Genomic DNA, 27,273 nt, shown 5'->3' with positions numbered 1-27,273 from the left:
CCCGTTCGCGTGATTATAAGGCACTACGTGATTATCTTTTAAATATGACGCAATAATTCTGAATGTAGTTACACGGATGCCTTTAAGAAGTTTACAGGAGTTGTGTAGACATTTTACGAGACCTGAAGGACAACCTGATTACCCACACACAAAATTATTAGTTAAAGGATTCTAAAATGACAGAGAACATTAGGATCGCAATCGAGGAAAGAGTAGGCAGGGCATAGGAATTTTGGACGGAATGAAAGAAGGAAGTATGCAGTAATGAAAAATTTGTTGTAATTTTGGATATTAGTTTTTGCTTCATTATGTCGGACTAATCAGTTCTGGGAGGAAGTGTTCGTCGGAAAACGCCTTGCTGTCTCCCGACCAACCTCTCCGCCACCGACCAGCCGACTGTGGGTGAAGCGGCGAAGGGCGAAGAGAAGTAAGGTGAAGGAAGGAGAGGGAGGAGGGGAGATGTTGGCGCAGGCGCCAAGGGCGACGGAGGGGAAAGCGACCCCTTCCCACTTCCCCTCCTTTGGCGGGAGATTTTCTTACGACCGGAAGGAGTGGGATGGGGAGCGGAGGGGAGGAATGGGTCGGGTAGCCTAGTGTCCCTTGGGTACAACATCCTCGCGGGCGTGCATTGACGCAAGGCTTACGCGTCCGAAATATAATAGCATATTCCAAGTACTAGAGTTATCTTTTAGGCACTTTGCTAGACCCATGTTTTTAACAATGAGGGAGTAATTATTCGCAAACTAAATAAGACCGGAAATACTGGACCGGACCTAATATCGGAAAATTTTCTTTTTGTCGTTTGCGACAGATCGAACAAAATAATCGGAAAGACAGGGTGTTATATCCAAATTTGACTGACTAACCTTGCCATAGGGGATTAGAATTGAGGAAATAACAATCTTTCTAATAAAGAGTTCATTATTCCTCGAGAAAAATGAGCTCATTATATATTATATCATAATTAAAACTTTATTGGAATGCTAAAATCATCCGTGAAAATTAGCCGTATAAAAATTAAATAAGCCTACTCCAGAACACACAACAATTCGAAGGGAAAAGCAGGCTTTACTGCCGATCACACTAAGAACGCTAAAATATTTCAATTACAAATCTCATTTTCTTCCGCTTAAGTTCATCCCGGGAGAGCGGTGAACAACATAATTTCTTCCATGCCACAAAATTCTTCGAAACAGTAGTTAAAAACAGGAATCTATTTAAATTTACCCCAGCGGACAGCTCCTATTCGTATCAACCATTTTCGCTACAAGGAAGTGGAAAAGTAATGAACTTTCCTAGGCTAGGGGAGCCTTCGTTGACGCACGCCTGCGAAGTGACCTTTATTCTCGGCACGGCTTAATTATTTCGCGGAATGGAAAATTTGTTTACTTAACTAGGCAACTCTTAATTCGCATGCTTGTTCCCAATTTTCTGTGCAATTTTTCCGGGTTGGGAGTGGGTTGGGGGGGGGGGGGGTCGGCGGGAGGACTTTGACGAGAATTGTGTGGGTAAAGTGGGGGGAATGTGCGAAGGAGGATCGTGGTGGAAAGGGTAGAGGGAGAGCGTGAGATCGGAGACAAGAAAGGAATCGCCGAGCACCTACATCCCTTATTAATTGGCGATGGAAACACGAAGGGGTAGTTACTCCGGGCTAACGAAAGGAAAAACTCCCAAGCAGAAGCTTGTGAGGGGGAATAAGATATTTAATTTTTTGTTGGCGTCGTCGTGTAACATTTCTTTTCGATATTATTTATGCGCTGCACCCGAGAGCATTTGGTTTGCTCAAGAAATATTAAATTGCGCAAAAGGCTTTTCAAAGTCGCGCCACAACTGTCCCCATGCCAAGCGTTTTTGTGCATCCATCGAGAAAAATGAGGGGTTAAAGTGGACTGATCTGAATACTCTACCTAAATTTAACGAATGGTGTCGACAAGATCGAATCAAAATTGTACCTCATAAACTCATATGTAGGTTCGAAACTACATCACTTTCACATTTCAACTGCCTTGTAAATGAAAAATGCACATCACAGCGTGGGTGATATTTTGTCAAAAATCTACTGCATACACCAGGCTTTCTTGAGATTAAAAATAATTTTTAGTCATATGTGTATCGAGCTAAAATATTCAAAAATTTAAATGACTTCATGCTTATATCCTTGACTGTTCGATTAAAATATCCCATCAACACAGAAGAAATGATAGGCAAGTGTTTACAAAGGCTGAAAGCTTAAACGTTAGCACAGCTATGTTTGGCTAAAGGATCACCATCTAGCATTCATGATTATTTTACTTTTGTAGTGCTAAAACGGGAAAGGAATCGCATTTGGCCGTAAATATTTTAACGCATGAGAGACAAGGATTATTTTCACAATCTACTGGACGAAATTGGCAATTTATACGCATGCATTTTATGCGCCCAAGTTCTTTAACCCGGTGCAGTCATCGGCAACCGATTTAACCCCGTCTGGTGAAAACAATTTTGATGTCCTTTGGGCACACGGTACGGGAGTAGAAGGGGAAGAAAGGGTAGGTGTTTTCCTTGTGGTTTCTGGAGTCTGCGGAGGCGAAGTTGGCGCAAGACACTCGGCTTCCTTTAAGCAGCCCGTGCGGGGAAGGGGTGCGAAAGGGATGAAGGGGGGGGGGCGAGACGGAGTGAGAGGGGTTGGGGGCGTGGGTGGGGTGTCCACGAACCCTTTGGCTCCTGGCTCCAGGTAGTTCCTCAGAATCCCGCGAGAGGGAATATCTTGCCCGTTTGACGGAAACTTTGGGAGGGATCAGACGGAGCGTGTCGTTGTGGCGGGCAGTGTGACGGCACCCTCCGCCCTCACAACCCTGAAATACGCGCGCCGCGTCCTCTTCCACCTCCTCGCCCTTCGTCACTAAACGCGAGCACAATCAACTAATGCTTCATTTTTTCCTCTCTCTCGATACTCTACTCCATCTATCAATCCTGAAACCTACGGCAGCAGGACATTCCTTTCCATTTTTTCCATCGGCAGCTATGGAATAGATCATTCTAGGATAACGGGCTAAGAGACCTGCACTGTGAATACTGCCACAGGAACAAAAAAGACAGCCTTTCCCGTGCTAAACTTGCCATCGGTGCATTAATGTTTTGGAGTTCCGATTGAATAAGTGTCGACATTGATTTTTGCGAGACCAAACTTCGTCCTGAGCTATTCACTGAGGCTCAAGGGCCATTTCATGAAGCAGAAATGACTTCATTTCAACCGAAGACACGAAATCAATACGTGGATGACTGCGGAAGGAATTGAGCTCTAAATCTTGGGTGGGTAGGCAGAGAAGGGAGATGGGGTCAGATCTTATCTATAAACGGCAATTGAAAGATCATAAAATTACGGTTCTCTTGAATTTACATATTATACTCCTATAATACTTGTATGCCGGTTGGTAGAAGACAGAACATACTAAGTAGTTGCATATAAATCCGTGAGTTAAATTACAATTTTGACAGGTGTCATTCACGTTTCTTCCGTCCATACTTTGATTTTTTTATACCCCAACCCGTAGAGACGTCAGAGACTACAAAAAGAAATAAATGAGCTAAAAATGAAATGGCATAAAAATCTGAAAGTGTTATAATTTGCACTTTTCCTTTCGATTTTTTTTGCGAATGTAATGTTCATATATTTTTGTTCAATGTTTACTGAATACCTGAGCTCATCATTAGTGTCTAATCATTAGGAATTCAAAGTAAAAAATTTGAGTACATTCTATCCATTCCTAAAAATTGGACAAGAGATTTATTACTGTTGCAAGAACCATTTTGACATTCATTGGTATTTAAGTACTCAATGGCTCCTTATTTCAATACTTCAATGCAAATGGATTTCATAAGACATCCCTGAACACCATAACCGTGAAAATATGCGCTTATACAAAGTGTAATAGTATTTTTTTGAAATATTTATCTTTAGATAGTCATGTAAAAATTGACAACCCACTCGCTTCATGTTAGCTTCAAAATTCATGCCAGAATTCCACAAAAAGTCTTATGTAACAATTCCGTGTTTACTGAGTTATAAAAAATGTCACCTTGAGTAAAAATTAAAGGCCTCCGAATTTTAAATATCACTGCATACTGTCCTGCCACTAATCAAATTGCATTTCAATTTGCACATTTCATACTCGAGCTACCGCTACTCTGGATTAAAAACGTCTTAAATTAATCCTCTTCCCAGGTATTGCAAATCGGATGCTAACTGGCGGGAGAGCGATCCAGCCTGCCATTTCCTCATGAGGGACGTCCGCAAAGAAAAAAAGAAAGACCCAAATAATCGCGACCTCACTTTACTTGCAGAGGCGTTAATCAGGAGTTAATTCTGACGATTAGCCGACGGTCCCATCAAAACGAGCCCACCCACTTAAAATCTTAACGTGAATGAAAGAGACTCGGTGAGGGAGGAGGGGGGGATAGGGGTTCAACTTCCCCTCACCCCCTACCCATTTCGGGGGCTCTCATGAGCGAAATCCTTTGGAACCACCCCTCTCCCCCACGGAAAAGGAGGCGAAATACAGAGACTGAGAAGCGGGGTTGTAAAGAATGGGGGGGGGCGTCGTAGGCCCTCCCCACACCTCGGCGTCATAAACATTGGTCTCCTCAAGTGGCGGCGAGCGGCAAGAGGGCGTCTCTAATGTCTCTATTAAGGAAAGGGTGTCGGGGTTGGTGAGGGGAGGGAGGGTGAGAATTACGGCGGGAGCAGGGGGGTGGGGAGACGAGGAAAGTGGTCGAGATTACACGTCTTGGGACATCCTTCCCCTCTCCATCCCTTCCACGGCGGGCCAGGGGTTCAAGTGGAGAGACGGGAGGAGGGCAGCGAGGCGCAATGAGGTTAGGGGCACCTCTGATTACTCCACGTTCGAGTTCGCGCGAGGGGGTTGCGGCGGAAAGGATGGAGAAAGGGGTGAAGGAATTGGGGTTGAGGAGGAGGTGGTGGTGGTGATAGTGGTGGAGGAGGAGGAAGGTCGATGCCACGGTGGTGGTGGAGGCGGGGGTTGGGGGAGGATTGCGACTCTGTCGCATGGGCGTGGGAAAAGGGGTGCGGGAGGGTGTAAGGTGGAGAGGGTGCGGCAGGGGTTTCTCGGGACGCTCGGGAGATGGCACTGTCTCTCCCCCCTTCCCCTCCCTCTGCCCTCACAGACACACTTCCTCCTCCGTCCCGTTCCCTCCTCCGCACTACACTCCCTCAAGGACGTCTCCGCTCCTTAAACCCCCGACACGATGACGATCACGCGCGAACATGTTGGCAACTCCCGAGAGAGGAAGAGGAGGACCTGATGAGCGCGTGAGAGAGGTGTCTGGAAGGGATGCGGTGGGCGGAAGGGGGGGAGAGGGAAGGTTTTCGGGTGGTGTTTCGGGGAGGGAGAGGGGAAGCCGCCAAAGTTTTGGGTGCGATCGTCGGTGTCATGTCCTTAAAGGAGACCCTTAAGGCTTCTCAAGAGGACCGATACCCCTTTCCGTTATTTTGCCGCGTGTCCCAAAGGAGTTCCTGAACGAATCGCACCCAACCACATCCCATGCTTTATATCATCCACGCGAGGTTTGTGTAATCGCGAAAATAATAGGACGACATTTGACTGCGGAGAATTCTTTATCGGAGTGAAAAACATTGTTCCCGAAAGAAGAAGAGTTACAGTTAGAGTTTCTTGTACACTTACATTTCTCTTTGGTGCCCTTACACAATTGCAATAAAAATCCGATTTTAATCAAATAATACTTGTTAGACTATTTTACACGCACCCCAGTTCCATATTCTTTGTGACGGCTTGTTATAATCTCCAATTTTAATTATTCTAAGGTTTTGTACACGTCGATATAAATTATCTCAATTTAAATTAATAACAACGATTCTTTGCTTCTTTCGTATGACGATTAGGTTTAAAGGTATGAAAAAATGAAGGAAAAAATCTCAAGGAGATGCCCAATGTCTGTTTGAGGAATTAAATGCCCCCAAAGCTCTAATAAGAGTTTAGGATTTTACTAAAATACAGTTTTAAAACTTGCAAATTATTGTAAATATTCCCTATTTCTGACATTGCCGAGCCAGTCGAAAAAAATTCAAATTTTTCCACAAGTTTTGTCTAAGAATTCTCATTTTTAAACCTTCAAAGTACTCGAGCTGTTATGGTTTATATGATCGCAAAAACTAGGCACCGCGAAATCAGTACACCACTGTTTCTGGAGTACTTATTTAGATACTAAACAAACTCTCCGACAAGCAACCAAGTAGTTAAATGAGACAACATTGGAAAACGATAAATCTCGAAGTGTCGAAGGAGCAAATTTAAGGAATGGTTAAAAGAAAATTCTTTCCGATTAAATTGAAGGATTTTTCCTAGTTCCTCTTTGAACTTTCCTAACTCTTCAGTGCAACAAGGCCGATCAACCACTAGCGAAAATACAAGTGCCATCACCGAGACGAATGTGATCCCTGAGAGACGAGATCATAACGCCTGCACTCAATACGCCGCCACAGATCGGGCTTGAGCAGGGCGGGCCTCGCCTAGGGACACTCGCGGGTGTGGCCTTCGCCTTGGCCGGTCGAGTCACGGCGGGACTAGTGGGCGGCCGCCCCACCGCCGCCTGCCACCCGCCGGCAGTATAGGCAGTCTCTTCGCCCTTCTTTCTACGGCAGAAGGAGAGACGGAAAGGAGGAGAGAATAGGTGGTGGCGATGAGTCTAGTCCTTCCAGACCCGAGGGGAATTTCTTGGGCAAAAAATGAGATCGCGTTGCGCTACCCTCAATTTTTTTTCCTTTTCTCTTTCAACCTTTTTCCTGCCTCCTTGAACCCTTTCCTTCTAGCTCATCAGGCTAGTCCGCGGCCACCGACCCTTTGCGGCCCTTCCCCTCCGACTATTACCACCCTCCACCCTTCGTGCACACATGGGACGCGGCGCAACTGACGGGGACCCCGAGATGACTCCGCAGTCTGTAGACGTAGCCAGGGAGAGACGAGGGTTGAGGCTTGCTACGGCAAGTTAACGTTCCGGTTTTTTTTTATTTGTCTCTGTCAGCACTTAATAGGGTGGAGATTCACCAAGGTATTATGAAAGATTTCTTTACTCATTGCGGCGGATATCCGCTTCTCGTCTCGCATGGACGTCTTTCACGACACCTCATATCTCATGGAACCCATAGCTATTTACGAATATTACGTCATGGCTATCCTAACTTTATCAACGACGGACCTGCTTTCGCTTTGGACTAATTTTGAAATTGACGCTACGCGTTATATAGCTATTAAATGGGGTTTCCCATGAATAATTAAATAATAACGTAATTTGTACAAGTGATCTCCTTACTTAAAAATTGCAAATATTTGTTTATTGCTCAACACTTACCAAAAGTTAAGTATGGTAACCTATATATAAAAAATTACAATTTAAAATCAATTTTTTTTAGCAACAATATGAAGCATGGTAAACAAAAATAACGCACGAATGCCCCGCGGCCCAGCCCAAAATAACTTTCCAATGTACGAGGTAACTTATAGCATAATAATAACATATTTCACTCGGATTTCGCAGCATGGAGGAATATCGCTTAAGTACTGCTGGATTAAGGATTTAATTTAAAAATTAGGAAATTCCGGTGAATTTTAGTAAAAATCTGGTTTAATCTAAATTGTAATAGTGAAAATGTTTTGATTTCGGACCAGACGAGCTTAGGTTTAACCATGAACTCTATTATAAATGCACCAATACCACAATATTATCTTTTCATGACTTAATAGCGCTTGATGGAATCAAAAAATTGACCAACTCCATTTTTTTCTGGCAGTGGGGTCGACAAGAAGACAGAAAAGAATCTCCCCAATATCATCGCATCCTCAATCCACCGTTGATACACGCTCGTTTTTCTGGGTGCCCTCCCCGGGGCCAGCTCTCCACGCCCTCCACTCCACCCTCTCCACGCCAGCCCCTCCCTTCCCCCCTCCGCCGAACCCCCGAAATCATCCTCAACTCCATCCGCTTGTCCACCCTCTCCTCTCTCTCCCTCCAAAAAGATGACCCCCGCCCCATCTGCATGCGGAGAACACCTGGAACCGTCGTAACCCTTTCCCTCTCTCTCCCCCCATCCCTCCCTCGGATTGTAACCTCCCTCCCGCGCGTCATTGAGGGACGCTGTACGTTATAGCGGCCGCCACGCAGTCTTACATTGGGGGGGGGTGAGGAGGGAACCGAAGAGCGCCCTCGGATGTCTCGCCCCCGTCCACCCGAGGCTCCCGGGGGAAAGAAAGGAACACGCGTCCGAGTCTCAGGCGTGGAAAAATAAACCTAATTGCCGCCGTTGACGAGCGATTCGTCGCGACTATTGCCCACCCCCCCCCTATCAAATCTCTCTCTTGCCCGTGACGAAAATTAAACTTGTGCATTTTCAGCCATGTACTGTACTGTTCAGTGTTCACAGATCAAAAGCCCTGGGGCGGAGAACGTATTCTCTTTGACGAAACAACGTTAAAGGTAACTGTTAATTCCCACTACACGCAAAACGTCAGATTGTCCCTTAATCCTAACATTTTATCTTTATTGCAGAATTATCTTTTCATAGTATAGCTTATCATTTCGATTGCTGCTCTGTTCTTTTTAGGAAACTGTTAAATTCTCAATTCCTAACCGAAATTATTAGTACGTTTTAAAAAGAAATTTGGTTCACCTGAGTATTTTTAGCCCGTTTAAAATATGCATTTTAATGCTCAACAGATTATATATATAATAAGGTAGTGCAAAAGGCTCTAAATTAACTTTCTAACAGCCTTAAATAATACTCTTTACAGCCTCTATATTCTTAAAATAGTCTTTTTCAAACTTCACCATCTAAGCCTCACGTTTTAGAATTATGTTCGAGAAATTCAAACTGAACGTCAAAGTATACGGAAAACTGGTTCTGAGCCAAGTAGCTTCTTGGGATGTACTTTAGAGTAGCGTAATATCATCAGTGAAAAAATCAAACATTCAAAAATGTATTCTGTCTTTATGCCCATAAGTTGAGCGTGTCACTATATTGAACGCGTTATCTTTATCACGTGATATTCTCGGTTACTTTCGTCCTTTGAATTTCACGAATGATGACATTATGAAGTTGGGCGAGGGTGTGTGAAAAGGTTTGAGATAAGAGGTTCTTTGAGGGAGAGAGGCAGGGGAAGGGAGGGCGGAGAGGATGATGCCGAAGAGGAACGGAGCAGAGGAGTGATGACTGATATGAAGCGAGACGCCGCAGGAAAAAATGAAGAAAGCCTGGACGTTCGGTAATTGATCTGTCATCAAGTGTGGAGCAATAATTGATTAATTCGCTGAGCTAACCTCGACGAGCCCTGTCACTTCAAGGATGCATATTTATTCCTGCCTAAACTCCAGTTTATTACGATGGAATATATTTCTTTCAATTGAAAGACATCTAGATAATCTCTGTCGTGGAGGTATTAGTTAATAAATGGAAAATGTAAAAAAAACAATTATCACTCTAAATAAACGGAATTTAACTGGCTATGGGTATAAGAAAGAAATCAAATGATAGAAATTAACAATTATAAATAATGAGTATGCAAGATTCTCTGAAATAATATTGAAAAAATCAACCACTAATCTATTCTACTTCTAAGTGTACAATGGCAAACATATGTGAGGTAGCATATACACACTGACACAAAACTTAAATTACAGATAAGCGAATCGTGAAGCATTCAGCCATTCTCTCTAAAGATAAAGCATTTGAAACTGTATATAACTACAAAAACATCAATTAAATTAATAAAGTGAATCACTAAAAACTACTCCTCAGCATTAAATCTAAACTAAGTACTTAGAATATTTATAAATTGCAGATTAGAAAAAATGCTTCTAATTAATTACGTCTCAGCGAGAAGATAGCGCCCATATCCATACAATCTTTTAAATATAGTAATATTATCAATTTCATGTCCAATACAATTTTTCTTACCAGAAGAATAATCGTATTCATAACGCACCAAATGGATTAAATGTTGCATTGGAGTTTTCTAATAGAATATATTACTATTTCTATGGATGGATTTGATCAGTAGCAGAAACCAAATTCTCTTTGCTTACAAAAATGGTGCATACTACTCAACTGCTGAGTTTAATAAATATCTACTAATATTTAGACAAAATGATGAAATATTTCATAGAGAAATTGATTGAATTAAATTCATGTAATATAAACATTTATCAATAATTACAGTACTTATTCTTATTGCAAGAAAAACTGTAATCGTATTTCAACTTTATTCGAATTATGTCTTTATCATTTTAACTGGTGCACATTTTCTTTTCATAGATATTTTTGAAGATTATTTAATTTAATTTACACTGAAGTTAATTATTTGACAATAAATTATCTGTGAATTAATGTACGCATACTACTAGTTTGCCAACTCAAAATAATCAAGATATTTACGAGGTTATGTTTGCAAATAAAAACTACACCTTTACCAAATATTTACAGCCGTTAAAATATCCTCAGAAGTAAAATTAATAGAAAACTCCAAAGCAATAGAAATATTTTACTAAAAATGTCTTAAAATATAACCACCTAGCAATTAATTAATAAACCCATCTCCATGCAAATAAATAAAAACAGATAACCCCATTATAGGTATCTTTACAAATACATAACACCCTTAGTTTGCCCAAAAACCATGGCATGTGCATATTGCAATCACAATATTTCATTAAAAGAGTAAGAAATTAAAGTTTTTCAAATAAATAATGTTGCTGATTCAGCATCATAGATACCATAATTTTAAAGATGGCATTCATTGAGGTGAATCTGCTAGCAACAATGAATAATGTAATGTAATATGTTTGGTGGAACTAATCTAAATGGAGCACCAACTACAACAAATTAAATAGTACATTTATCATAATAGACAACTAAATGCTGACTCAGAAAATTGAATATGAAAAATTTGTACCTGGGCTCTTTCGTTTTTGGAGTGACGAGGTTTGGGCCCGAGATAATTTCGTCTCAGCCTCGCCCTCTATATCCCAGCTTTCACCGAATGAAACATTTCAATACTCGTTGACACCTGAGGGAGATGCTACAACCCACTCACCTGCAGTTCGTTGACTAGCTTCTCGGTGACCTTCGGGTCAGGGGCCGGCGGTGGTGGCGCCGTGGCCCGACTCTGCCAGAACTCGGGCTCCATCTTGAAGGCTCGCGAAGTGACCTCGGTCATGAGAGCGGCTGCGGCTGCCGACGCGGCTGCTGCGGATGCTGAAGAGGACGTCGTGGAGAGGTCTTCGGACTGTGCCGAAGAAAGCTGCTGGTTCTGCTGCTGCTGACTCTGCTGGTTCTGCTGTTGACCTTGTTGGCTCTGCTGGCCCTGCTGGTTCTGTTGACCCGGCTGTTGGTTTTGCTGCTGGTTCTGTTGGTTTTGTTGTTGCTGCTGCTGTTGTTGCTGCTGTTGCTGCTGCTGTTGCTGCTGTGCCAGTTGCTGCTGGTTGAGTTGGTGCTGGTGGTGCAGGAGTGGTGTGGGTTGGAGGGACTGGATGGGGCGCGGGGGCGGGGGGAGGGAGTGGGGGGGCAGGGAGGAGGGGGAATGCGGGGGGAAGAGTGAGGAAAACACCTTGGCGGCCGTTGGGAACGCTTTCTGGGTTGACCACTCGAAAGGGAGCAAGGGGAGGGCGGTTGAGGGAGTAATTTTAAGGCCTCGAGTGAAGCACTTGGCTTCTCTCTTTATAGAAATAAAAACCTCCCTTCCCTTGCAGGTACCATCAACGGTAAGAAGTGACTGGGGTGCAGGGACGGGGCAGGGTGGGGGTGGGTAGGAGGGAGAATAGGGAGGAATGGGGGGGGGGAAGTCGGGATGCGTCCCGCGGTTTAAGGAAGTGAGAGTTTATTCCTTCAAAGACGGATGTCCCTTAGCTGTCCGCTACCCCGTTGGGGGCGTAAGGATTTCTCCGATTGAGGTCATACAAACAGAATTCAGTCCCCACCTTTCGCACAAAGGGAAATTCGTTCAGTCCCTACTGGGAAGAATAAACACAAATCACTTCAGTCTTTGGGGTCAGAGGTTTCTGCGGCGTTACACTGTCGTCGTCTTTACTCCCCCTGCGATCGGGGCGTCGCGGCGGCCGCGTTGGCCTCCTCTGGCTGCTAACCCTGTGAGGGTGATGACACCTGGAATGGAGACAACAGGGCAATGAGCATCTCAGCGACATTATGATTCCCCTCGCGGGGGTTGCTCTCGGAGGCAAGAGCACAAAAGGTAAGTATTGTGCCCGCGTGTTGGCTAAAGAAACACGAAGCACATCATCGAGGAAGTACAGCACTCAAAAACATTCATTCAGACCTGCGCGCGTTACTTACCCAGGAAAATAATTGCCTTGGTATAAAAATCAAAGTAATCATTCAGAATAAGAAAGTAAAAAATTCAGAAGGAAAATTAATTTCTTCTTGTCAATGCTTTTTAAAGAATGATTAGAATTTTATTATCATATATTTATTTTAAAGGACACCCCTGATATCAAGAAAAAAAGATTTGCCTCAAGCCATTCTGAGAGAGTTGGGTGTCTCATACACAAAATTTTCCGTAAATACTAGTTTGCAGCTTTAGGATCAAATAAAAGAATTATTTCATTTAAGAAAACTTTTCTACGAAATTGCTAGAGAAGTCACTCATTCAGTAATATTTGCTTCGAAGGACCATGAAATACAAAATCCACTTGACCCGTGGTCACAAAGCACAGAACAGCGACACTTGTTAGGCCATTGTTATCCATATACACCCTACCATTTTCAACAAACCAGAGCGCAAGAAAAAATCTTTTTATGTGCCTATCCACACAAACTCAAAACAGCACCAACCAAACATGTTTCGTGGAAACAGGATCAGCAACTCCGGACAAAGGGACACACAAAACACAACTCTTGGAAACACAAAAACAGTTTTTTCACACCCAATACAATCCGACGGAGCAAATTAGGCGGAGCACACTCCTCTCACGGCAGCTATCCCCCTTTTGAGGTGGGGGGGTTAAATTAGCTCGTCAAATCGCGGCGACTCACAAAGCTAAAGAGGGTTCTCGCGAAAAAACTTGACCACGCGACTATTGGGAACGACAGGCCGCTAGGGGAAGCGAGTTTTTGGGGGAAGATGTTTTCCTTTTTTTATTCGGTCCACGCGGCGGCGGCCGACGTCGGCCGGCAGAGTCCGTGGCTCGCGCCGAAAGGACCCGTGACATAATGGGGAGGGGACGAACGACCCTCCTCATCCTTTGGGCGGGAGACGAACAGACGCCTTCCCGCGGCATAGAGAGCGTGCGGCCGCGTTTTGTGGATGCGGGAAGGGAGGGGTCGATTCGAGGGGGGCGCTGGACCGGTTGACCGGCGGGTGGCCTCCCTAAGGGTGGGACCGGGTTTGGGAGTTGGACGGTAGGATGGGGGGGGCACTAATAAGAGAAAGTGACGGCGGTGGGGCGGAGTTGAGAGGGGGAATAGGAGACACCTTCCCGTTATACACGCGTACGAACATAGAGGTGTGTTCGCTCCCGGGTCGCGTGCGTTTTTTTTCCACCTAACATTTCGGGCGAACCGGGGAAAAGTAGTGGGGAGTTTTTCACCTCTCGCGCCTGGGAGCACGAGAGAAAAGGGTGTAGAAGATTAAAAGGGATGAAGGTCGGAACTGAGATCCTGTAGCAAGGCGTGCCCCATGCATGCGTGCGGCAAAAGGAGCTTCTTATGAATTTAAGCGAGGGGGGAGAACGAAGATGATGACTACGGATAGGGTGACTAAGCCCCGAGCGACCATTCATACACAAAACTGAAAACAAGCGGCCCTTGTATGCATGTAGCTGGTTTTGTGAAGGGGTTTCGGAGGGAGGAGTGGGAAATGCTTTTTGAGAAGAACACAAAAGGGAGTTATACCCTTTTTCCTTCCATGAAGAGTTCGGCTTCGCTCATTCTGCTCGAGGGAATGACATGCACAAGGCTGGGGGGAGGTGGCGGAGGTCGGAGAGTCCTCATACCGCAATCAGCTGAGTATTCCCGAGACCATGTCATCCATGAGGCTGACTAGTTATGTCTGACACAAGTACTCCCCGCTTAAGTGGACTAAATTAACTATAAAATATTTTTAGAAGAAATAAAACTCCTTTGGCAACACCTCCAAATTTAGTTACCTACGTTACAAACGTCATTACTAACCGCCGCAAACATTTCACCGAGAAATTAAATTTTGAAATAAAATTAGCATGAAAAATTTCCATCTATGACGCCTGAGTTGGAGATTCATTTCAATATTCTCAGTATATTTACAACATACCACTCTCGTCGATGCCATAATCTATAAAGGGACACATGATTTGCACCCTATGTGACTGTAAATATTATTCTTCTATTGGAAGTAGATAGATGATCAGGTACGTCGTCATTATCAAAGGTCTTCCGTTCCGCTGTTGCCTTAACGAGTATACATTTTAATTTGCTTCGATCGGAAGTATTGAACAAAAGTGGTAAAACATGATTATACGATATATAATGATAGAAAGACAATTTAAATAAGTACGCGAAATTGCAGTCTACTCTGCATTACACCCTTCTCGTATACGAACACGGCCTGGTTCACAATCGGGAGCCCTAAGGATTTATCCTATCCGTTGAAGGGATTGGAGTGATAGTCCCGGGTGCTGCATATTTTGTATATCCCCCATATCATCTCCTGCCCGTCACCGAAATTGAAAAATCCTCGTTTTACACGTCCTACGCTATTCCTCGACAAACATAACAATTGGGAGAAAAGGACAAAGTGCCGTCGCCACCCCACAACTTTCCTGACCGTATCTTCCCCACTCCTAGCTCCAATATTTCTCCCGCCAGTGTCAACTCGTTGTCTGCTCCTGAGAGGGCGCAGTGGACGTGATTGCTGACTAGTGTTGTAGTTGGATGGTAGCTGTGACGTCAGCCAACCAATTTTTATATGTATATATATATATTGATAGACACACACACACACATACACACACATACCCCGGGTCACAAGCACATTCACTCACGCGCTGGAGGGGTTGCCCCTGACGGGGTTGAGTGACACATCAATGGGCACTCGAAAATGATAGGAAGGACATGAGGCGGGGTTGGGAGTCGGGGAGAGGGGCGTTAACCAGAGCGCGGAGAGAGGGAAACGAAGGAGAATTCTGTAAAAAAAAAAACACCGGCGCACCTTGATCGTCAGTTTTTTCGTACGAAGAGCTTCTCTCGGACTCTTGGAGATTCGAACGGAATCCTTTTCAAACACCTTTTTTTTATATCCCGGAAATACCTAAGGCTTTAAGTGAGGACTCCTCTCCCGCAGGTCACCCCTGACGTCAAAGTGACCGGCCCCACGTGTGTCACAGGGACTGTCCTTCACATCGGAACACAGTCCGAAATCGGACGGACAACTATTTGGTTTTTCCTACCACAAGAGCGAATGACGACTCCTCTCACACTGACGACGGCGGGGGCACCGCCGTCACCGACACCAACACCAGACACGGAGAATGCCGGTTGCGTCCACGCCTCCCTCCCATCGTCATTGCATCCCCGGGCTCCGGAACGAAAAACCCTCTTCGAAGGGGCCCGAGTTCAGTGGGCGTTTGACAACGGACGACGTCCCCTCGCCATCCTCGAGGGCGGACGCGGGGTAAGAACACACTGCGGGGCAAGAGCCACAGGAGCGATCGGGATCACGGCCGGACGGCGGGGTGGGATGGGCGGTACACACTTCCGATCGTGGGCACTTCCTTTCCAGAGCCTCGTGAGCAGCGATACCCGCCACGGAACAGCACTCTCGGGGTGGGACTCTCGGCTTTGCGAGGGCGGCGGAGAAGTGATCGGGAGACCGTGCGGGTCGACCGGCCGGACCACGGGACCGTTCGACTGACTGCTCTTCTCTCTCTCTTTCTCACTCGTGGTTTGAAGGGGAGAGGGAGAATCCTTTTCTCTCTCTCCCGCTCTCTCCCGCTCTCTCTCTCTCTCTCTCTCTCTCTCTCTCTCTACGAGCGTGGAGGAGAGAGAGAGAAAGAGGGAGGGTTGCGCGTGTATATAAAACGGGGGTAGGGAAATAAAAACGGGCCGGGGGTCGCCCTCGTGTGCGTACGAGGGAGGAAGGAGGGGGAAGTGGTGTGGGGAAGTGAGGTGGGGGTTAAAAAGGAGTCGGGCAGTTGTTTGCGCGCTCCCGAGCGATGATGGGAAATCGCACCAACTCCCGATGCCTCCTATCCTCTCCGTGCACACCACTTTTCCTATCTTTCTCGCCCTCTCTTCTTATTCCACAGCGCGTTCTCTTCCTCTTTTTTTTCAAACACCGGTGAGAGAGCGTGGAAGTAGAGATGGAGAGCGGAAGTCCCGTGTGTATATTTTTTTCACCAAAAAACCCTTCCCCCCCTCTCACACGGCTGCGTGCGCGCTGGTCAATGGAGTGGGTGGAACGGGCAGTTGAGAGGCGAAGGAGGTTTGTCGGTGGGTGAGGGCAGGAGAAGAGGGTGAGCGAGAGAGAGAAATGGGTGGAGAGGAGGACTGGAGAGGGAGAGATAGAGAGAGAGAAAGAGAGGGGCGGTTCCGGCGCTTATAAACTCCAGCCGGACCCCGCGAAGACAGCCGACGACTAAACTCCGAGAGCCCAAGCAGCAACCTTCCTTTCCCTAACTTACCCCCTTCTTCCCCCCGCTCTTACGTCCCCCATCCCCTTCCGCCCCCACCGGTGCCCCTTTTTTCTCACCCCCCCTCCACCCCCTCCCTCTCTCCCCCCCTCCGCCCCCGCCTTATCTCTCACCCTCTTCCCCCTCCTCCAGCTCCCCCCTTCCCCTCCCACCTCTAGGAGGCTTCCTAAGAGAGAGAGAGGAGGCCCCAGAGTCCTCCATCTTCCTCTTACTTCCCCTCCACCCATTTCCTTCAGATTCTGCGCCTTGGAGACCTCCACGCGACGCTCTCTTCTCCTCCCGCCTCCTCTCGCTCGAACCTCCCCCCCCACACTCCTCTCCCTCTCGATTTTTTTAAAACTCCCGCCCCCTTCTTTCCTTCCCACCCCTACCTTCCCCCGCCATCCCTCTCCCCCGCACCCCTCCCCTAGGAAGGGGGATCGGGAGGGGAGGACGGGGTGGGTTAGCGCCCGAGGGGGGTGGTAGTGTCGGGGAGGGAGGTAGGGAAAGAGGGGTCTTTGGAATGGGGTTGAGGGAGGGAGAGAGAGGAGGGAGGGGAGGGAAATAAGGAGGGTGGGAAGCGAGAGAGAGAGAGAGAAAATAAGGAAAGCGACGCCCCCGACGCTCAAGTGTGGAAGCTTCGTCAGACGCAGCTCGGGTTCTCGCGCGGCTGGGATAGACTCCTCGTTTCACTTTCGCAACTTTTTCCTCTTTCTTTCCTTTTGTCCTCCTTCTCTATCTCTCTCTTTATCTTTTTCCAATATTTCCACCTCTCTCTTTCCCTCTCCCTTGTCGTCCTATTTCCTTTTTCCTCCTTCCTCCCCCTTCTCAGGACTCCACTATGTATGTCATCGGCGTCGCCAGGCTGTGAATCCACAGATTTACTAATGTGGACATTTTGCACCGCGTTATTTATATATACATATGTGCAGGCGAGAAAGAGAGAGAGCGCCCGTGGGACGAGGACGAGAGCATACTGTCCCTCTAGTTGCTAATAGAGTCCTGCACGACCGGAGGTGAGCGATTGGAAAGAGTGAGGGGATGGGTGAAGGAGGTCGGATCGGCGATTGGAAGGGGTTAGAGGGAGAGGGGACCAGGACCGCGGGAACCGGGGTCTGTGGTCCGTCATTCTTTGCTTCGGACTCCCGTCTCACAACAGATTCGAAATTCCTAGAGCCAAGCGTGGCCGGGTCCCGAGGATCTTTATCTGGTATAAAAAAAGCAAACTAGATAGGCGGACGTCGTTCATTGTCCGGCCATCGGAATCGTCTCAAAGATTGAACGGGTCACATACGGCGACAGTGGGATAATGGCGCTCGCGAGCCGTTTTAAGCGCCAAAGCATTAGACGTGAAGTTTCGAACCAGAATCTTACTTCCAAGATAAGAAGCGAGCCTTAGAAACTAAACTTGAAAAGGCGGGAAGTATTCCCCGCCGGCAATAGAGGCTAGAGTACATTTGTCGTTGAAACGAGAAGAGACAAGGGCATGGCGGAAGGCGCTGATAACCACCATCTCGCAATTCAATTCCATGCATACATTGGCATATACTCAGTCTTTGATCAATAGTTAAACCTCCTCGAGGTCTCTAATTCTGACTTATGGTAAATTATGAATTACTTCTTTTTGTCTGATTTGAAATCCAGCTGCGTATATATAAAGGCTGACATACTTCAATGAATGATGACATTGAAATGCGGATATTCCTCGCTTTTTTTTCGTTACAGGGAGCAATAGTTCAAGAAGTGTTCTCGATCTACTTTGAACATTCATTTAAAACACCCATACCTCAAGGAGACCTTGTAACTCGTTGACTTTTGACTTCGACCCGACCCCTTTTCCACTAAGTTTTCCGAGTTGGAATTAGTCATTCCAAGTCAATGGAAGCGCCGGCTAGTTTCCATAGCAGTATCTAATACAGGAATGCATTATCAACCAAAGAGTGGCAAGATACCAGTTTTGGTGCAATTAATTAAATGAATTTATTATCTCTACCTTAAATGGTTTGCATATTATGGAGGAAACTAATTAGATAAATTATGGCTATTTAATATAACTGCGCTCGTCATGAATATATGTTTGTCACTACAATTGACTCCTATGTTTCTTTAATGTTTAAAATTAATCTCTAGTTAAATTTTTAATTTTTCCTTCACATACCTGCTGTCCATGCTAACGTTTCCTTATTTTATTCTAAAATTTCCTTACTTTTTTGAAAAATAGCTTACAAGTAATATCCGTCAAAGTTCCTTATATTTATTGAGATATTAATATGCGGCACATAGAAATTGGCAAAACGTTTGTATGCTCTTATATGGCAGATCTGGAATATGCCTCGCTCTAATAGCACGACAAAATGGTAGATTTTACGAGCCGTTATACATGCCAAGAGAATTTCAAATATTTTTCTCATTAACATCCTTTGGGAATCTAACAAATTACAGGTTCATAGGCCATATTTGATGCCTGGGATAGAAATTTCATTTTAAAAATCTAAGGATGTTCCCTTATTCATTCCGATTCACTCGCTTTATAATTTGGAAAGGCAGTCATAAATTATTAAAAATGTGAATTTTAAAATTAAGGTGCTCCGGTTCACCAGAATTCTATAGAGCATTTAATATTTTTATCGCTTAGGTCTAAGATTCTCGGCGGTAATCCTCGATAAATAACAGATCACTTTTTTATTACTAACAACACAACATGTATCAAGTTGACAATGAAACTATGCCAGAGAGCAATGTCAACAATTCCGCAAAAGTAAACAATTTTTGGCAGATGTCAAAGAATGCTAACTGTTAATATGTTCATTTATATATATATATATATCAGTTATGCAAATCCGATGGACTGTTCATACTAATGCATGGGAGCAATTGCTACTTAGCGAATAACAAGGTTGGAGATTATAATCAATTACGGATAATTACTACAGGTATGTAAATTGATATTTATGTGAGCATAGAACATTTCTTCATCAAAGTAATTAGTAGGTCCCTGAGGTACTTCAGAGTATAATTACTTGAAAAATTATAAAATAAAATTTAAATTAATATATTTTTAACTATGAATTCATCGAGGAGTTATGGCCTGATAAATTATTTCCGCTGATCTGGAGTCTGAAAGATATGGAAAAGTGAAGACATCTAATGGTGGTTTGGTGAATCTATAGCATCAAGAATTGAACCATATAATAGAGTAAGACCGTCATGCCAGTAAAAAAATCTGTGGAGATATAGAATCAAATTCAACACCTTTTAGTTGCATGAATGTGATAAAACCTATTCTACCTTCTATTTTAGTTCCACTTGTAGTACCTCAAAATAACATTTGCTCAAAGACTAATATTACAGTCGCCGTCCCCAATGGTGAGAGAAGTATGGGAGCATACGAGACTGAATTACAGCAACAAGAAGATGAATAGCAAAATGATAGGCTCAATAGGAAAAAAAATGCATCTAACAGTTAGACCAGGTCCATAGAGTACATCGTATAATTGAGACGAGAGGAGGCTTTGAAAGGCGTATTGCACAGTTTATTTCTGTGTTAGAAGAAAGCCATGAAGTCAGGTCGGAGGAATAGATCTCACGGGTACAAGACTGAGCAAACAATGGCTTAGAATGGGACTTGTTTCTAAAGCGCGTGTTCGCCGGCACTCCCTCATAGCGGGGCGATCCGGCAAACCGCGCTGCGGAAGAGCAGTCCTGGGCCACTCTGGTCTAGTTTACAACGCCAGCTTCACGTGCGTCGCGGGGGGATATCGGATCGTAAATCAAAAGGAACTACCATGAGAATCACTTTGGGTCGGCTCGTACACACACACACACACACACGCACACGTATCGCGCTAACAAAATACAAGGCGAGGGGCACAAGACGAGAAAAAGGGGGTGTTGGCGGCTGGAAATGACTGTTAAAAAGCACTCTGTGTACACAGGCACACACATATACAACCACACGCTTAGACATCCGCGACGACTGGTCTGCGGAGGAGGAGGGAGCCGCTTATGAGGCGCGAAGACCGCGCGCTGGGAAACGTGAGGAGGGCAGGGAGGAGAAAGATGTCTCGCCCGGCCCGGGCCACTCTCCCGACCGAAGATTAACGGCTTAAGGATAAATAACGAGACCGACACCTCGGGGATGGAGGGTGGAAGGAGGAAATGAAAGAAAGCGATTGATTTGGCGAAGCGTAAATGTTCAATCGATGCGTCGTCCGATTGCGTGCCGAGCTCCGCGGTCGAGGAGGGGCGAGGGAGAACAGAGGAGCACGGGAGGGGGGAAGGTGCGGCCGGACACAATGACGGCGCGTCGTCCGTGGTCCTCCGGGGCGAGAGAAACTGGTTTCGAACCCGGGGCGGGGAAGGTCGGAGTCCATTGTCGTGCGTTTTCTCCCGAGCGCTCGCAGCGCGGTCACGCACAGCAGAGCAAATAAGAATGCGGCCGGTTGATTTATGCCGATCACTCGAAATGTCGCCAACGCATTGGTGACGCCCTTTTAACGGTCCAACCCCGAATCCAAAGCTCATAAATGTTATTTAATCGGACCCGATGTCTCGATGCCGCTTCTTACTTGTCGTCGATCCTTGATCCGGAGATCAGTTTCTCCTTTCTCTCCGAAGCCACGGCCGCTGCGTTCCTCTGGTGAACCGTGTTTGGAAACGTTCTTGTTCAAATGAGTATCGGATTGAGACTGGTAGGAAATCTTATTTGAGCAGGTTAAGCCGTACGTTTCCAAATGATGACTTGCTGTGATTTATGGCGTTTCGATTCAATGCTCCCCCACAAGAAACTGTGGGAAGATCATTCAATATCAAGTTACCCTGCTGACGGTGGGCATATGGAACTTGAAAATCGAAATAAAGAAATGTGAATGCCAATTTCGTAATGTTGCAGAGCATCGAAACTGGATTCGCGAATGAATTATGTCGATATTAGTAGATATACGTTGGCACAGCGTGACTAATGAAATCAAATACTGAGTATTGGAGCTAGGGCCCATAATGTGAATCTATACAATTGTCTATTCCTATATATTTAATGTTCTAAAATTGAATAGAAGTAATTCTTACTGATTGGTACAACCCACCCCATTTCAATTGGGCTAATTCATTTAGTTATGCTAGATGGAAAATAATGGTACGAAATAGAGGAATCCATCAATGAATAAAAGCCATAAGTTAATGCTTAGGAAGAATGAAGAATCGAAATAAAAGAAATGATAAAATATTTAGATATATTACGATATTTTAGACAAAATGAAATTAGGAAATGCGCTTGAAGATTGAAGAAGTGGTATTTATAACATATCGCTAATTGCAATCCTGTTTCTATCCGAAGACTGGAGTCCTCCATAGATTCCTTTCCAATACCCTACTCCTACACCTTAATCGCATCTTTTCCATTCTCTTTATTAGATCTAATAACCATTTTTACTTTACGTTCTTCGTATGACCATCTTATTTTTTTTCTCTTGAATCACAGATCCCCAATCTTTTACGCATAGCATTTCATTTGGAATTTTTCTCTTTACTTAAGCCCACTGCTTGTTTTTTCTATCATTTATTTCATATGACCACCATCAAAATCCTGGTTAAATATTATTAGCAATAGCAAGATTATGGTGCACCTTCGCAGTGCGATTGGGGGTATCGTTGGCTGAGGAAGTTCAGGAATGCAATTTTCCATGATACATGTACATGTAAATATAACAATCTTTCAAGAATAAATATGTTTTACGGTTTGAAAAAATAACTCAGCATCGTAAGATTTGTACCATATCAAAGACAAAAGAGTATAATCCTGATCTATTTCTCATAGTTCAATGGCAATCGTACCCTCGGGGTAAGTGGCCTATCCCAGGCACTACAACTTGGCATCGCAATGACGCGAGCATTGGAACCATTTAGGACCGGTGGAAAATTAGTGGTGTCGGTTTGGCCGAGTTCTTGGCGAGTGAACAGTCAACGGATTTCGGTATCTTACTGTCTTGAATTAGACTGCGGCCAGAGGAGGAGGTCGGGGTCTTGGGGAATCCCCGTGTCCCTCACCCCAAGAGAGAGAGAAGTTTTGTAGTCCTCCCATAGTACCTCCCATCCCGTCTCGCACGCTCACCAAAACAGGCAGAGGCATCAGCCAAACCACTTCTCCCCCCACACCGAAACACTAAGGCTGCTTACTACTACCACTACGGTCCCACACCCAAGTCTTACGCACCATAAGGAGGAAGCTGTGCTACTCCCGACGAAGCGGAAGCGGGAGGAGGAGGAGGGATCGGTGGGGGATGGGTGGAGGACGGAGAGGGAGGGCTCCAAAGACGCCTCTCCTTTCCTCTCTAGGGACCCCGTTACTCCCTCCCGCCTAGTCCCTCCCCCTAGCCCGCCTCCCCATGGAGAGAACCCATCTCCATGTCTCCCGGGATGAGGAGGAAGGAAATCTCCTCCGCTGCTGGCTCCTCGGCGAGGCGGGAGGAATAGGGACACAAGTGACGGCATCTTAAGGCGCCATCTCCCCCTCTTCTCCCGCCCCCCACATCGCCCAACGTTACCACACCCCGCCCTTGAGGAAAGCGGCGGGGGAATCATTGGTAGCACTCATTAGCGGATAGTTAACCTCCTTGCTTGCTCCCCCGGCTCAGCTCCTACCTCTCTTTCTCTCTTCGATCTCTCTACCTCTCTCACTCACTCTCCTCCAGCCGAGAATGCATAAGCCTTGTGGCGAGATGCGCGCGGTTCCGTGCGGTCATGGTTAATTGCCACAATTCGCCCAAAATGTTGGCTCTTCGGCTTCTTGCCCCGCGAGCAATTTAATGAATCGATGAACCAAAACGTTGTATTGAAAGGAAAGATGATTTCCGACTCTGTTCGCCAGAGTTCGCAACTGGGAAACGAATTTATGCCAGGTGATCGGGACGTGATCCCATAAACTACGGAATAAAATATTTTTGCAAAGGAAATAGGTTTTTTACTCTTCATATAATGTGTATGAAAACAGTTGGAGATTTCTCACTGCCCAAAAAAGAGCGTCTGTTAACCTGGTTATTGGAAGGCGATCTTAATTTTTATTTTCGCAAAGAGAGCTGAATGCTAAAAAGATATTCTGTCACTCAATGGGCTCTCAATTCAGGGTGAATATAATGAAACCGTCATCTGGATTCTTCATTATCTAAATTCAATGATTTAGGGATTTTTCTGAGCCAAAAATAAAAATTTTCATCCGGATCCTCCCAATGTACAATTATTTGAGCAGGATTTATTAATGCCTGATGACTTTCATTACAATATTTCATTAAAACCTCACTGAAATCTAGATTTCTCATCGGTATGGTATTGATGACATTAGGCTAAGGAACAATTTCAAGTGTATTTTAAATTTAAAATCACCGTAATATCAAAGACAAAATCCAAATAATATCCTCTAATGATTTCCGAATAATTAATTGCAAATTTTGAAGTTGCAAATATTTGATCACCGTAGACTGCGTCATGAAATTTATATTTCTCCTCACATGCTTATTATAAAACAGTTTTCATCAGATGTCATAAAAACTCCTGACTAAACTATCATGATAAACTCAATGATGTAAGCATATTTTTCTTGCTTATTTTATTTGCTGTCCACATGCATATCTTTTGAGCCAATTTTTATAGTACTATCCGGTCGACTAGAGCAAATTTACAGATATTATTTTAATAAGGCAACTTGCGTCGAGGAAAGCAAAAAACAAAATTCTTTTTTCATTCGAAGTACAAACTCAGTTAAATATTAAAATAAAAGTAAATAATAATCTGCATATAGAATTATTTTTGGGAGGTAACAATATTTTAAATACGGAATAAATTCTTAGATGATATCACTTAATCGTCCAGATATAACCTATTCCAAGAAATTTTGGTAATCTTCTGGTGAATAGCAGAATCATAAGTATAAACGATATAGTTTTCATATTATCCGGTTGAGTTAGTTATCATGATTTTATACAATTTGTAGGCCTTCTCGAATCTTATAGTATGTAAAGTATTATGTTATATTAGATGGAGGATTAAAATACATCACGTCGGCATAATGCAATGCAGTAATTGAGAATTGCTTTGTAAATGAAGTAGTTCGCTGCAAGTTTGTTAAATTATTTAAAATGTATAAGGCAATTGACATACGCCACAAATGTCGTATGAACAGTACTCTAAGAATATTGTTAGAACTATGTTGGTATATCACCGTACGGCCTGTGATAACCCTTTCAGGGAAGCGTAACATTAAAAACTAGAGTGTTAAATTAAATTATTTAAGTATCTTCACGTCAATTGTAAGCATTTCGTGATAATGAGCTTGAATCTAATAGGTTTATGGGACGTCTTTTCCGGATGCCTGTGAAATTAATGGATCCATTGACGGTGACCTATCAAAATGATTCAAATTGTTCTATTCTTAAACATTTATCCCAGAGAAATTTCACCGTACGCAGCAAGCTGAAGTGCAAGACATTTATTTAAAATTAACAAATACCAACGGCATGCTTTCAGAAAGTTAGTGACAGTGACATTTAGAGATATGCAGCAAAGTGATCGAGTGAAAATTATCTCAGGAGATTTTTCAGCACAAAATGAAAATTACGCAAGAAAGTGAAATAATTAATAAATATTTGTCTGGTAAACTGTATCGAAGTATGATCTCTTGCTTGAGGTTTTTCGGACCAGTAACCGTTCTTTTCTATCAAAATCATTACATATGACATAGTAGTGCAACATACATCTTTACGTAAACAAATTCGCCTTTCATTTTGACTAGTGTAGATTAGGAACCTGAAATCCAAAGGCTATATTAAATTAGTCCTCGCGGCCTCGATGTCATTTCTCGATTAGCTCGGGCTGAATTCTAGAAAAATTTTCACGTGAGTGAAATAAGTTTCCACTATGTGAAAAAACACGCTTAAAATATAAGTTCTCGTTAATATTTTCTCAATATAGTTAAAAAGCGTCCCTACCATTAACGATACGTATTTGAATGCAAATATTTATTTATCAGCAGAATCTGTAGCTATGCCAATGAATCGTCAAATGAGGACTCATGGAGATTTCGTGAAACTTAGCTTTACAAAAATTTGTCTTTATTCCTGAACTTCATATATTAGGTCGTCCAATATGGAGGCAATTAGTTTCTAGAACTTTGAACTAGCATCGAAATAAAAAGCAAACGTGGTATAAGGGATGGTCATTCTTGAGCGTGTTGCTTCGCTCGCTCTCTCAATAAATGAATATTAGACTTTTTGAACTTTGGGATAAGAATGATTTCGAGTGCAATGGGAGAGTGCGAGGCAAAAGGCTTGCGACTACCGGTGGCGGTTCCTGGGCCCCGGGATCGCCCGGCATGTGCGTCGTGCGGGGGTGGAGGTATGGGTTGGGGGCTGCTGCCCGTCGCCACCTGCCCCGCGCTTATTTCATCGCCTGCCCCCCCCCCCTTTCCTCCCCCCACCTTAATCAGCACAAATTCCCAATCCTTCCCACTTTCCAGCGAGAAAAGGGAAACGGTTATTTTAGATCCCAGGATAGGGTTAACCCGACGATCGAGAAATTGGACGGACGCGTGTTGATGGGCAGGTCTTGGAACAGGTAAGGGTGCCGGGGTGATGATCATTTTTTTCGTTCCGTTCTTCGCCCCCAAAATCCTCGAGGGTGTTCGTGAAAGTTGACTGTAGAGGAATTTCATTCCAGATGTTATGAAGAATTGTTATTTCTATTCCGAACACAAGCATTGTTTAGCTAAAGAAAACTCGGTACGTATAAAACCAGAAACCATAAACACAGTAATCAACCCGAAGGTCGGTACGTATATTCTCTGAAAAAGAATTGTTGCAAAATGAAGTTGTCAAAAAACTAGTGAGACTCCATCGTTATTTTAAAACTATTTCTGTTCAGAATCATTGATGGATTTATTTTCTAAAATTGATAAATCATTAATGAATTTCAACATCAAAATAAATATCCAGACTAGAAATTCCATCGGTGCTAAAATGTTTTTTTAAAGAGTAATGGAATGGCAGAAAACTTCATCAATCACACCGATGCCTATAAAATACAGTAGTGGTGGAAATAGTTATGAACAAAACTTTATGCGCTATTTGAAGTAAACACGAACGTAGTTAAAGATGTATCAAGCAAAACGAAGCCTGATTAAGTAAGGTCGTTGGTATCTAAAGAAATGCCTTAAATGTTGAAACTTAAACGACTTCGCAAAATTGAAACTATTTCATGATGCAAAGCATTAATGGTAGCAACCACTATGCACCATTAGATGGCCACGTCTCCCCATAATTTTAGAAAATAATTTACAAAACATATTATCACACAATTTAGAGGAGGCAAACGATAAACGGTAAAACAAATATAAAGGAATTACAATGCTCTCGTTTCAATTATAATACATTAACTATCATCATATTGAACGAACTCAGAAAAGATTCGTCGTTGCAGAAGAACATGGTGGAATAATTTTGATGTTTCTAAACTCATTGTACTCTCCTGATGGTATCGTGAACTAGTATAATGTAAATATTAACCTATGATATGTAAGTAAATTCACTAGTCCTTGAGAATTTACCAGTAAACTTGGCAGAA

At 44.0% G+C, this 27,273-nt stretch overlaps 1 protein-coding gene across 1 annotated transcript in view; it reads right to left on the bottom strand.

Moving 5' to 3' along the window:
- The window catches only part of dati (zinc finger protein datilografo), a 168,816-nt gene extending 157,324 nt beyond the window's left edge, over positions 1 to 11,492 (bottom strand). The window contains exon 1 of the mRNA XM_071598934.1: positions 11,100 to 11,492. Within this exon, the coding sequence (XP_071455035.1) occupies positions 11,100 to 11,222 (123 nt within the window). The 5' untranslated portion in view covers positions 11,223 to 11,492. The remainder of the gene's footprint in view (positions 1 to 11,099) is intronic.
- Positions 11,493 to 27,273: the final 15,781 nt, after the last annotated feature.

This window comes from Hetaerina americana, unplaced genomic scaffold (assembly GCF_022747635.1).
Source record: "Hetaerina americana unplaced genomic scaffold, ioHetAmer1.1.p SCAF_10, whole genome shotgun sequence".
NCBI classification, from domain to species: Eukaryota; Metazoa; Arthropoda; class Insecta; order Odonata; family Calopterygidae; genus Hetaerina; species Hetaerina americana.
This window is presented reverse-complemented; position numbering and strand designations above follow the sequence as displayed.